This window comes from Nasonia vitripennis (genome assembly GCF_009193385.2).
Source record: "Nasonia vitripennis strain AsymCx chromosome 2 unlocalized genomic scaffold, Nvit_psr_1.1 chr2_random0010, whole genome shotgun sequence".
NCBI classification, from domain to species: domain Eukaryota; kingdom Metazoa; phylum Arthropoda; class Insecta; order Hymenoptera; family Pteromalidae; genus Nasonia; species Nasonia vitripennis.
In genome coordinates, this window is record NW_022279617.1 from 1,763,187 (window position 1) to 1,776,336 (window position 13,150).

A 13,150-nucleotide genomic window follows, 5' to 3' on the forward strand; every position below is an offset into this window, starting at 1 on the left:
CAGCGGAGACGCTCCCTCTCCTGCTGTTGGTATAGCTGTTGATACAACTCTCGTGTCACCAGCTCTTCGACCTCGTTCCGATACCTCGCTTCCTGCTGTTGCCTCTCGTATGCGGCGATCGTTCGCTTCTCGTTCCTCTCTCTCTTCTCTCTCTTGACGCTCGCGAGCCTCTCGCTCTTCCCGCTGGCGATGGTCCCGTCTCTCCGGCTCCTCTCGCTGCCGTTCATCGGGTTCGTCCCAGTTCTCTTCGGCGATGTTGACGCCACTGGCCTTCTCGATGGGGACGTAACCTCCTCCTCGCTGCTGGCGGCTCCGAAAGGCCTCGGCGCATCGCGGGCAGCTGGTCACCTGGACTCCGTGTCTTCCGCAATTGCCGCAGAAGTCACGGATGTTCCCCTTGTTACACGTGGTAACACCATAGCCCGGCTGCCAACAGTTAAAACAACTGTACGGGGCCGGGTCGATCGTCGGGTTTGTTGGAATCGGTCGGAGTCCTCCGAACCACGCTCCCCTTTCCTTTACGGGCAAGGTCCTGCGGTTGGAGGAGCGACTCCTTGTTCGATCCGCCGATCGATCTTCGATGACGTTCCTAGCGTCTCTTCTCTCTCTCTCTCTCTCTCTCTCTCTCTCTCTCTCTCTCTCTCTACCTCTCTCGTCGGAGCCGTTGGCCGCTGTCCTCGCCACAGGGACTGGTTGGTCTCGGGCTGGTAGGCAGGCGTCGGTCTCCTCTCTCGTCACTCTCTTTGTATACGCCTCGGTTCTCTTCTCCGGGCGGCTCTGGCTGCGTTGCATCGTGCGTTCCTCGCTGCTACAGCCTCCTCCCGGCTCATGTCGTTCTCCGGGGTTGCAGCGGATGCTGGTAGATCGGTTTCCATCTGCTCCTGGTCGACGGGCGTGGAGGCAGCTTCGTCTCGTGTTCGCTGCTCCTCTTGGTGACGACGCTCAGCTTCCTCTCTCTCCTTCTTCTCCTTCTCGCTCTTTCTCTTTCTTTCCTCTGCCGCGGCAGCAGCTCGCTCAGCTCTGAGCCGCTTTTCGTTGTCGCGGGCCTCGCGTAGTCGCTGCTCCTCTTCTCGGGCTCGCCGCTCTTCTTCTTTTCGTTCTCTGGCCTCTTTTTCTCTCTGCTCCATTTCTTCTCGCCGCCTTCTCTCTTCCTCTCCTTGTTGCTCCTCTCCTCTCCTCCTCTCGTCTTCGTTGGGTTCCGGTGTCTGGTCCTCTTTCTCCTGATGACGGATCGGAGACCAATTGTCCCAATCTATTTCGGCCGTTCCAGAGTAGACACCGCCGAAGAAACCCCTGATCGTCGAACCCGGTTCATCGTCGTCCGAGCTGGATAGATATGCCAAGACGTAATCCTCTTTCGTGAGGTGAGGAGGATTTTTGCTCTTCTTCTTCTTATTCTTCCTCCTCTTCTTCGTCGGTGGACCCTCGCCCGAGTTTACTCTGGTCTGGCCCTTCGGAGTAGGGGCGGCAGCGGGAACAACAGGAGAGTTGGCGACGTACAACTCCAACTCCCTCTGCGCCCGTCTGCTTTCCTCTGCCTCCGAGCTCTCTTTCTCTTGTGACTCGGCGGATGGCTTCTGCCTCTGTATCCGAATCCTACTCTCCTTCTTTCTCTCGACCTCCTCTCGGATTAGGCCCAAACGCCGGGGAATTGCCCCTGTCGAGATCGCCTGGCTTAGGCTTGTGATCGTCTCCGTCCTTGACCTCTCCTCGTTGCTCTCATCTCGCTGCTGGCTGCTCGCTGGCGTCGTCATCAGACCAGCTGTGGATTGGCGCAGGCGCAGCCTTGGTGTGGTCGCGCCGATCCTCAGGCTGGTTATCCCCGCCCCTGAAACCTGCAGAGGCGTCGACGACGTTGCTGGCGTTGGCAGTCTTGCTGGTGATCTCGCTACCTGGACGAACGTCGGACGTGGCAGTGATGTTGGTCGGTGGCGGGCCGGTTGGCGCCGTCTCTCTCTCGTCCTCTGGTCGCTCCATCCTAAAAACACAAATGAATTAGTATTTTTGCTTAGCCTTTCGCGGCGGGACCCAGCGCTTAAGTTCATCCACGTAAGCCTTTGTCAACCGTCGCGATTTTCCGTCACCGTAGCCTAATACATAGACTATCGGGGATTTAACCTCGACAACCTCATACGGGCCTTCCCAGTGCGGAGCTAGTTTTTTAGAAACACTCTTGGCTGCGTCGGATAGGACATGGGTCTTTCGCATGACCTCATCTCCTACTTGAAATTGCGCGTTTTTCCGTCCCTTGTTATAAACGCGTTCTTGTTTTTCGGTTGCAGCGCTCGTGTATTTCCCCACTAAATCTCACAGCATATCTAATCTCTTCATCCTGTCCACCCACTCATCTGGCTCCCTTCTTTCCATGGGTTTTCCTCCCTCGATCTCCCGTCGTAAACTCAACACCGGACGAGGATGTCGCCCCTAGTTGAGAAACGCAGGAGAGACTCTATTAATGGCATGACGAAACTCGTGGAGATGCAAATCCCAGTCGCGATGATCGTTTTTTACATACATCGCGATCATCGTTTTAAGCGTGCGATTCGTACGCTCGACGGGATTTGCCTGAGGATGATAAGGCGGAGTGGTGATATGTTTCACACCGTAGACTTCCAACACCTTCTTCAAGTGTTGGTTGTCGAACTCCTTTCCGTTATCGGTTAGAAAATATTCAGGGGTTTCCCACCTGAATAAAATCAACTCCTCAAACGCTCTGGCTACTGACTTCGCATCCGCCTTCCTCAACGGCTTCAATTCGATCCAGCGTGTAAACAAGTCTTGGAACACGACTAGATATTTGAATCGATTTTTGCTCGGAGGAAACTCCATGAGATCAGCTGCGACGATGGCCCAAGGCCGCTCGACGACTCGCCGTCCCATGAGCCCTTTCGCTCCGCTTTGCGCCGTTTTATATTTTTGGCACTCCTCGCACACCTGTACGAACTTGTACACGTCGTGATAGGTTCCTCGCCAATAGTACTCTCGAGCCACTCGGTCATAGGTTTTCTCTATTCCCAAGTGACCCGAGGAAGGCGGACAGTGTGCATCTCTTATTACTCGACCACGTTTCCTCGCAGTGTGTTATCGGGTCCAGCAAGGCATCCTTGTGCCAACGATAAAGCATTCCATTTTCGATACGCCATCCTTGGTACTTCTCCGGGTATTTTTCAACTTGCTCTCGCAGTTTCAAATATTCCGGATCTTGTACCTCCTCGAAAGCGGCAACAGCGTCCTCGCCATTGTCGTCGCTTCGGGATAGCGCATCCGGAAAGTGATTTAGTTCACCTTTTCGATAAATCACGTCAAATTGCCACTGTTGCAACTCAATTGCCCATCTCGCTAGGCGATCGCTGGGATCTTTCAAATTCCTCAGCCACTGCAGACTTTTGTGGTCTGTTATCACGCTGAAGTCGTACCCCTCTATGTACGGCCTCAGCTTTCTGATAGCCCAGACCACTGCCAAACACTCTATCTCCGTCGTCGTGTAATTTCTCTCGGCAGAAATTAGTACACGACTGATGTACACTATCGGGTGCTCGCCATCGTCATGGTCTTGAGTCAGAACGGCCCCGATAGCCGCGCCACTGGCATCACATTGCACTTTGAACGGCCTTGTAAAATCAGGCCGAGCAAGTACAGGAGCCACGGTGAGCGCGTGTCGGAGAGCTTCAAAAGTCTCTTGTTGCTCATCTCCCCACTCTCATTTCTGATCTTTTCGCAGCAGTCGGACGAGCGGGAATTTGAGCTCGGATTCGCGCTCGATAAAGCGCGAATACCAGCCCAAAATGCCCAGAAATCGTCTCAATTGTTTGACGTTTTTCGGTGCCGGAAAGTTTTTCACTGGCTCTACCCTTTCGGGATCAGGACGCAGTCCCTCCTTGTCCAGTAAGAAACCCAGCCACCTGATCTGCGAACAACAGAATTCGTACTTCTCCTCATTCACGACTAGCCCCGCGCCCGTGAGTCGCTTCAAGACAAACTCGAGCCACTCTAGGTGCTCTTCGAAAGTCTCCGTGGCGATAACAGACCGAACGGTATACGCTTAAACTGCCACAGGCCTGAGCCCGGCACAGAAAAAGCCGTATACTTCCTGCTCTCTGGCGACAACGGGATCTGATAATAGGATTGCTTCAGGTCGATCTTTGATAGATAACGAGCACTGCGTAGCCTATCTGTAATCGAGTCCATATTAGGGATTGGATGCTCATCCTTAATAGTGACTCGATTCAGATCTCGATAATCGACGCAAAACCTTCATGTTCCGTCGGCTTTGCGGATCATGACAGGTGCGCTCGTATAATCGCTCGCCGATCTCTCTATGATTCCTTCAAGGAACAATCTCTCAACTACCTCGACCGCGGCTTGCTGTTTTGCTGGAGATTCACGCCGAGGCTTATGCCGAATCGTCGTGAAGTCCATCAGCTCGATATGATGCTCCGTAAGATGCGTGAGTCCTATCGATGAGCCTTGGTCTTTAAGGATCCCTTCCACTAACTCTCTCACCTCCGTCTAATGTCTAATTGGACTGCGGTCAGGTCCCACCTTCTCCTCTCTCCCTTCTCGTTTTCGCTCAGTAACCTCGTGGCCTTTTCGGCAAACCGGCGCGCTTCTTCCTCGTCTTTCCTCTCGGTTTCGTCGAGCTTTACGAGTGGCTGAGCAAACGTAACTCCTCTAGTCTCCTTTCCTCCCGTTCTTTCTTGTTCTGGGGGCGCCGGTTTCTTTATTTCTGGGCCCCCAACTTCAAGTTTCCCAGAGCTGTAGTTATCACACGACAGTCGGGGCACGAGAGTAAAGTGACGCCTTCTCGTCCGCACCACTAACAATGGGTCTTAGGGGCGTCCGTAATCCATGGTGCAGGATACGAATTCGCATGCGCCGTCGGAGGGGTTGTGCAGTTCCTCGAGGTCTGCCCCTTCTCTCTGCATCTGTAGCAGACTACTTCGGGACACTGTGAGGCGCGATGACCTACACGGTGACACGTGAAGCACGCGCCGAGAAACTCTCCCGCGCTCACGTTGGTCGGTCCTAAGGGCGATTTACCCGCCCCCGCCGCTGGATTCCCTCCGGTGCGTGGCTGATTTCGTCCGCCCTTCTGTTTATTGCCCGAATCCTGGCTCGATGCAGCATCTTTTCCCGTCGGCTTTGATTTATTACCAGAGCCGGCGATAGTGCTTGCACTCGCGACTTTTTCCGACTCAGAAGCGGACGCTGAAGTCGTAGCTTTCTTAGCTTTCGACTTCTTGCCCTTCTTCTGAGTCTCCTTACTTTCTTTCTCCTTTTCTACCGTCTCGACTGCAGCGACCTTGGGCTTAGTCACCCCTCCTGTATATGCCGCGCCGGGAACGTGCATCTTCTCGGCTGGCAATGGCGGAGCATATCGACTGTCCAAGTCTCGCTGCTTCTCCCACCGACGACCATACTTCTCGAGATCTTCCAAGCTATCAATGAGCTTATCACCGATAGCCTTCCGATACTCGGGTAGAATATTGCGATACGCTATCTGCAACAATTCTCTTTTGGATGGGGGTCGATGGAAGCGTGACACAATGTACTCAAATTTGGCGAGAAACGTTGTGATTTTCTCACCTTTGTGTTGCGTCCTCCTCCTCAAATCCTCCATTAAATCTTCCCTGTTATATTCAGTGACGTAGCGGTGCCTGAATTCTCGACAAAACTCCGTCCACGTCTGAATTTTCTCTCTCTTGGCTCGGAACCAACGGCCCGCCTCGGCCTGGAAAATACAAGGCAAGACGTTTATCCAATCGATATCCGAAGCTCGAGTACCTCTTCGGCAATCACTTAACCTCTCCAAAAACTCTTCTGGGTCCTCGTTTCGGCCTTTGCCGGAAAACTGGAAACCCCAGGCCTTGAGTTTTTTGGTGATATCTCGGGCGCTGTCCATCCTCTCATTCCGAGAACTTCGCACCGAGAGTCTTCCCATCGACGCATGATTCGAGCTATGCTCGAATTCGCTGTCGCTGCCGCTCAATAGACTCACGCTTCCTCTTGGACTTCGTACTCTCGCGGCACTCTCTCTCCTTCCTCCCTGCCCCAGCTCGCTTCTCCGGGTCCTCTTCGCGCGACTCTCGCTCGTGTGAGGGACATCCGACTGACTCTCCGAACTCCTGTCGGTTGGCCTCGTTCTGTCGAAGAACAGTTTTCTCTCTTCTCTCTGGTTCTCTGACTGACTAACGGGCTCCGCAATTCTTTCCTTCCCCCACCTCTGATACTGCAATGTTGGCCGTTTTATAGCCTGCGTCGAGGTTCGCCGGAGACTTTCCGGTCTCATCTCTTCCTCTCTACGCAAACTGTTTTGCTGGCGAATCACTTGGCGCGCCTTGTTCCATGCTTCTTCACGGACTTGTTGTAGATTGCGTTGATGCCGTCGTCGCACTTCTTCTTCCTCTACCTCTATATCGAACTCATTCATCGCCTGATTAAAAACGCGTATGCCCTCAAGTTCGAGCTCCTCTTCAAGAGCCCTCTCTCTGGCTTGCTCGTAGGTCATTCCGTTCGCGCGGAGTTCCCCTATACGAGTCACGTGTTCATTCAGGCGTTCGTTCGTTTCCCGATACCGATTCTCACTCTCTCTTTCGCTATTAGCCGAACTTCTTCCCACTTTTGAGCTTACTGACGAGCTTTCCTCATTTCTCTGCTCGTTACAGTTGGCTGTCGCAGAAACATTGCCTTCCGCTAGAGTGGTCGATGGTGTATACCACCGTTCTCTTCCTAGCGGAGGTCGGCTTTCGGCGACAGGAACCCTGCTCGGAATCTCTCTGAGTCCCGGTCGGGCAATAGGTGATTCGTCTATACCTCGTACTATTCGAGACGAGAAATACTCCCATGCTCCCGGGTGTCTCACTGGCATGCGGTTCTCAAACCGGTAGCCACGCGGTGCTGGAGTCGGAGGCGATATCAAGTTTCCAATTACTGCGGAGGTAATCGGTCGTCCTGATAACGCCGCCGTAGCAGTCATCAGGGCCGCTCCAGCCCGTGAGGTGACTACACTCGACGACGTCGTAGTCGCCACTGCCGTACTCGGTGGCATGTTTAAATTGACACCGCTTCGGTGATCGTCTCCTCCGTCCTCGCTTTCGCTAGAACGTGGATTGATCAACCTTACCTGGTTGTCATCGTTCACCCTTCTCTTCTTTCCCCTCATTGGTGGAATTTCTCCTAAAATACGCCGCTCCATTTCCTCGTTGGATATCGCAACTCTCTCGCCTTCGATATCCCACTCATACCACGGCACTCCGTCTAAAGTCGGATTGGCTTCCGAAATATACGCGCGTAATAATCGATCGCGACGAACCTCAGCAGAGCCACGCAAGCCAAAGCCGTGCATGTGTTTCGTTACTTGCCGCTCGATTCATCGCGCTTCCTCACTCTCACGCACGCTCTCTACACTCCCGATTTCTGCTCCTCTCTGCCTCGGCGATCACGAATTCCCCACCAGGGATGCCAATTGCGACGCTGTGCCTCCCAGTACAGGTGCGCAACACTTGACGCCTCGTACGCGCCAAGATTTTTCATTAATCGCGGGATTTAGTGTAATCGCCGACGTTTGGGAGAACGTGGGGAAAGAAGGAAGAAGTAATCACACAAGTTATTAAGTTATATTGCACGTATATTTGACCCAGCCCTTCCCTACAACATGGTGGCCGTAGCCGCTCACGCACAGTAGCCACGCAAGGCTCGCCGTCACACCTCTACTCTCATATACACGCGCGCGCCTCGAAGCTCTCGCCTCTGACGTCGCGCAGTCTGACCCGTCTGCTCTCTCTCTCTCTCTCTCTCTCTCTCTCTCTCTCTCTCTCTCTCTCTCTCTCTCTCTCTCACACACACACACCCGTATTTCGGCTCGGCGTAACCCGCTCGAGTAGCTACGCGGCCGGCGCGCTCTCTCTCCCTCTCTCTCTCTCTCTCTCTCTCTCTCCCGTACGTATTTTTGCGAGCATCAGTTGCATGAAAGTTTTTACAACATCCACCGTTTGTATATAGGCGCAGTTTGATTCGCAAAATTGCATTTAACAGTTCGGTGAGCATTCTGTTACGGGTTTTGGTCTTGGTACTGTTTATAACAGAAAAGACACGCTCAACAACTACGATACTAGTTGGTAAAGACAACAGTGTCAAAGCGTATAGAGCTAACTCTCGAAATACAAACTTGCCCCCAGCATTTTGATACACATACGCTTCAGCCCAAAAACGACATGCGTCAGATTGCTCTTCCTTAGTCAATCGTTCATCCCAATTCACATTTGTCAGCTTATTATACTGATTTTCCATTATACCTAATTTTTGTTTCTCTGCAAATACATCGAGAAATGGCAATTCTTTGAAAAGTGGTCTATTGGTTTTACTTCAACAGATTGCAGGGGAAATGTATTTGAGTTTCTGAAAATGTTTTAAATTGTCCGGTAGTCTTGAAGCAAATTGTGTACACGACTTTTTAATATAATTAAAAGCTCTTGTTTCTATTTCATTTTTTGTTTTCAAAAGTAATGTTTGTCTCTAAAAGAGCTGCGTTATAATCAATACCATAATCTGCCTCGTTCACTAAAAGATACGTTTCTTCATTTTTAAGGCAAACAAGCACGCTTTCAAAATCGTCATTAAAAAAATATGGTTTCAAAATTTTTCGAGCGAGTAGCAGAATTAAATCTTTTAAGTCGTCATACGCATAACCAATATTAGCTTGGGTGCGTCAAACGCCAAATTAACATCATTGATTTCGCAAAGTATCGGCAGTATAATTTTAAAATACAAATAATTGGAATCGTCGTTTAGCATTTGGCATAACATTCTTGCTGTATAGCATTTCTCTTTTTTAACAACGAAATCGAAATGAGTTTTTATTTCAAAATAATGTTCCATTATTACTTTTACAAACTGATTTGCTTGCAACGGAATTCAATCTATGTGGGGAATTCCTCTGCAGCTGAGGATGCAGCCAAATTTAAGGCATGATAAATGCATTTTACAAGTTGTAAAGAAGGGACGTCTGCTTTTAACAATGTAAAGAGAGAATGTTTATGACCACAAAGGTTTAGACCTCCATCAGTCCCAAAACCGGTCATATTTGTAATGGGAAGCTTTATTTCATCAATGAAACTTTTGACTACATTGTATAATGTATCAGAATCAGCTCGCTGTATTTCTAGCAGCCCCAAAAAATCAGTTATCATTCTATTTTGTTGCGTATTAAAATATTTTATACAAAGACATATATATTTTGTTGTCGATACGTCAGTCGATTCGTCAGTCGATTCGTCGACAATAAGCGAATACGGCATATTCCCTACGTCATTTATAAGGTCAGTTAACAAATTAGGCGCTATTACATACTTGATGAGATTTGTGCATTTGGTCCTGTGCAATTTTAAATTCACTTTAAACTCGTCCTTTAAAATTTCGCAGAGATGATCAGCGCTGCGCATGCTACTGTGACAAGCTAAGTGTACAGATAGTTTTAGGTCTCTCTTATTTTCTTCTGTTTATGAATTAGAATTGCACGTAGACATAGACGGAAGCTTCATTTGATTTGTTGATACACTCTCCATATTCTTGATATGCATTTTGGTTTCGCTGTGTTTTATCAAATCTCCGTGATGTGCTCTGTAATCCTTACGACAAACCGTACAGTATGCCTGCTTGAAAGGATTGCCTAGATTACTTTTCTTCAACCACCCTAAGAAACAAACAAAAGAAAGTTTTTTTGTGAAAATATTAACCTTAACCGCATGTAAGTATTGAATATACATAGAGAATTACTAAATTTATTAGTTTTTTTTTTAATATGTTTTAGAACGTAGCAAATACTAGTTGAATCGTTCATGTTATTATTAAACAGAAAATAGAAAATAATGTGGTTACCTTGAACCCATGACTCTTTATCCCAGTCAGCGTGGTATGGTCGAGGCTTTTCGTCATCTTTATCGTCTTTGGGTTTTCTTGATTTTGCTGACATTTTCAAACAGACTAAGACTTCTTTCAAATACTATCAGCTGCTCTATTTGATCGACGATGGTTATGGCAATAATCTACTTAGCCCGAGTCGCGATAAACGTCGTTCACAATAGCGAGAGTTTATAGCCGCAACGAAACACGAGACTCGATACCTGTCCTTGCTTGTACGGAGAAAGACAAAGCACGTCTCGGGGCTGACGGGCCGTAGGTTATATTGGTAAGGTAGGAAACAGTATTGGTTAGGTTCTTGTACCTTGCTTCTTTTCGCGAGCGCCATCGCGAGTCGCCATGCGGAAGTTCGCAGACATTAACGCGCATGGCGCACTGCGCATGCGTGTGAAACTATACAAAATCGCCAAAATTATGGAAAATCTCGCAAATGTCGCCACCCAAGTGGAAAATCGCACAAATACCGCAAGTCGCCAAATGAAAAAAATTATCGCAGTCAGTCCTGAAATATCGCACAATTGGCGAAAAATCGCCACATCTGGTCACTCTGGCACCAGCTCGGGTATCGTAATGTACTGTTTTATCACTTTGCATATAAAAACTAAGTTGATAAGCATGACCGATATGTTACCGACTAAGCTGCACTCTGTTACCGCCAGAACACAAGAAACTAAACTGACGCGCCGCGGTGGTTAGGGTACGTACTTGCGCTGGGGGGGGGGGGGGGGCCTCAATAATCACTTTAGGATGGGGCTTTGAGCTTCTATTAAGATCTATCTTCTTTGGTGTTATGGCCTGCGAGCGAGAACAGCGCAAATAGCCACAGAAAGGTTGTTTCACGTTTCTTGACAGCAAGTAAAACAAGCGGATAGACCGGAACAAGGAAATAGACCAGAACGATAGAAATTTTATCAGAATTCGTAAAAGTTCATAAAACTACGCTTAAATTGTATTTTAAAGCATTATTAATCAATAAATAATTACATAAAATACTTAATTATTATAATATGCTCGTTTAAAGAAAAAAGAAGTATGGAATATTAATAAAATTTAAAATCACCAAGAAGTATATTGACAAAAGATTTGGACATAATAGTTCTGATTTATTATGTTGTTTGTGTGTTAACTGTGATTAATAATGCAACGGTACGATGTTCGTCGAAAGGCCGCTCTTTTGTGCGAGTGGAGAAGAGAAGAACATCAACGTGGAGACAAGGGAATTCGAAGGAATCGCCGACAAGCGTGGAATCGTCGAGAGTTCGAAGAAGACCAGCGAGGGGAGATGATTCCGGGAAAGAGTGTCGCGGGCGCAAAGTGTAGTTCTGCTGCGACAGAGCGTCGAAATCTTGTCGGTGTGTGTGTGTGTGTGTGTGTGAGAGAGAGAGAGAGAGAGAGAGAGAGAGAGAGAGAAGACGCGCGCGGCAATGGGTAGCTAATCGGGCGGGCGAAGAGCGCGAGGTCCGCGAGAGAAGGGGCCCGCGGAAATATCGCGATTTCAGATAATTCAGACTCGCAGCGATCTGCGAGGCTCGTCGGCCGACGTCGCGGCCCGAGGAGAGAGCGCACTGATTGGTCGCAAGCGGAGAGCGGGACTGAGCGCGCGAGTCAAGACATTGTTCAGCAAGCAACGAGCCGAGTCGGTCGTGTCTTCGAGTTTGTTGTTTGTTCTTTTCGTGCGTCACGATTTTCGTAGCCGAGGATATTTCCCGAGAAGCGTCGAGCCGGTGTGTTTGAAGCGTTTCCATTTCTAATTTCTTATCGTTCGATGGACTGTAACGCGAGGCTAGAGGATCTCGCGGAGATGCTCGCCGAGCGGGTCGACCGAGAGCGGGAGAGAGTGGTGTGTGGAGAGTGTGGCGGGGTACGAGCGGAGCCGAGGAAGTGGGCGAGAGCCACGAGTGTCGAGAGAACGAGCGTTACGTTGCTGAGGAAGTAGATAAGAGGATTAGGGATATTATTATTATTCAAATATCTCTTGCGCTTTAGCGCTTAATAGAACAACCGAGTCCTGCGCTAGAGGTCGAATTTTCATTTATGTATGGGAAACAGAAAAAATGTATTGTATGTAATGGTTTTTATGTAAAATCTATAGTCTGAAAGTTTTATGATAAATACTGTTTTAGTGCTATAAAAAAATCGATTTTGGCCTGTTAACTCGAATTAAAAACATTTTCACGCTTAAATGTTGATAGAAAAAAGTTTTATTTCTTCGAGGTCTACAACTTTTCTATTCAACTTTTTTTGTAGAATGCATAGAATTCGAGTTAGAGCCAAAAACCCGTTTTTAGCGGTTTTTGGATGTGACCGCATTCTGCGTATACATGCAGGATCAAGTCCAAAATAAATTTGGCACCTTACTGTTACGAGGGGAGTTCGCACACAAATTTTTAGCCCGATTGATAAAAGTCTCTCAGAGATAATCGTGTAACACCAAAATTATTATTAAAAAAACACGCAAAAATTGAACAAATTGTGCCCGCATTTTAAAAAAACGTAGACGATAGGGATAAAAAAAATTAGTTTTTAGGTTTGTGCAAGAGGAGACTCACTCCAAAATTTCAGCCCGATCGGTCGAAAATTGCCGGAGATATCGCATCTCATACATTTTTCGATGACAAAACTATAAGGCACTTCCGTGCCGCGGTCGTGCCTAAAAAAATTTTTTTTTTCAAATCCCGGACCTGTTTCTCTCTTATTTTTTGTACAAAAGAAGCTATTCAAGGCTGGGGAGCGAAGATTCCTACAACTTGGGAAATAAGGAACACCTTTTATATATATATATATATAGTATTATATGTGAACGATTTCTGTCTTCTAGAATGGTTCCAACGTTTATAGTTCAATGAAATGCATTCAAATGGCTTCGAATTATCCAGAACTAATAAATGTAAAGATGTTTTCTGATGGAGTAACTCCATTCCATCGTGTCTGCTTTCACGGCAACGAAGCTTTAGTTGACTTTATGCTGGCCAAGGGTTGGTATACCGCATATATCGCAAGAAATGTGCAAGTTCATATACAAGTGCGAGGTAAAAAGTCAATCGATAATATCATGTGCAAATTAATTTTACTTCAGGAGCGGATCCCGAATTAAAAACAGTGGCCGGCGAAAATGCGCTCTGTATGGCTCTTTATTATTACTTATATACTGAGAAGAAGGACTTGAATTGTTTAGACACTCTGTACGAAAAAGGTATTATAATACATCATATTATGTACACACGGCAGTTTT

The 13,150-nt window shown here is 48.0% G+C and overlaps 3 protein-coding genes across 6 annotated transcripts in view; 1 reads left to right on the plus strand and 2 right to left on the minus strand.

The window, feature by feature from the left end:
- Positions 1–13,150, minus strand: part of LOC100115042 (SET and MYND domain-containing protein 4) — a 656,582-nt gene that overhangs the window by 409,436 nt on the left and 233,996 nt on the right. The gene's annotated exons all lie outside the window — the stretch shown is intronic.
- The window catches only part of LOC100680384, a 94,320-nt gene that overhangs the window by 80,931 nt on the left and 239 nt on the right, over positions 1–13,150 (plus strand). For all 4 annotated transcript variants that reach the window (XM_031925391.1, XM_003425180.4, XM_032601663.1 and 1 more), the window contains 2 exons: positions 12,737–12,893; positions 12,995–13,111. In XM_031925391.1, the coding sequence (XP_031781251.1) occupies positions 12,737–12,893; positions 12,995–13,111 (274 nt within the window). The remainder of the gene's footprint in view (positions 1–12,736; positions 12,894–12,994; positions 13,112–13,150) is intronic.
- Positions 647–2,095, minus strand: LOC116738650 (vicilin-like seed storage protein At2g18540). Its single transcript, XM_032601650.1, has one exon. The coding sequence runs from the start codon at positions 2,043–2,045 to the stop codon at positions 735–737; it is 1,311 nt and encodes a 436-aa protein (XP_032457541.1). The 5' UTR covers positions 2,046–2,095; the 3' UTR covers positions 647–734.

Excerpts from the sequence above, each read along its gene's own strand:
- LOC116738650 (XM_032601650.1), bottom strand. The coding sequence starts at position 2,045 with ATGAACTTAAGCGCTGGGTCCCGCCGCGAAAGGCTAAGCAAAAATACT.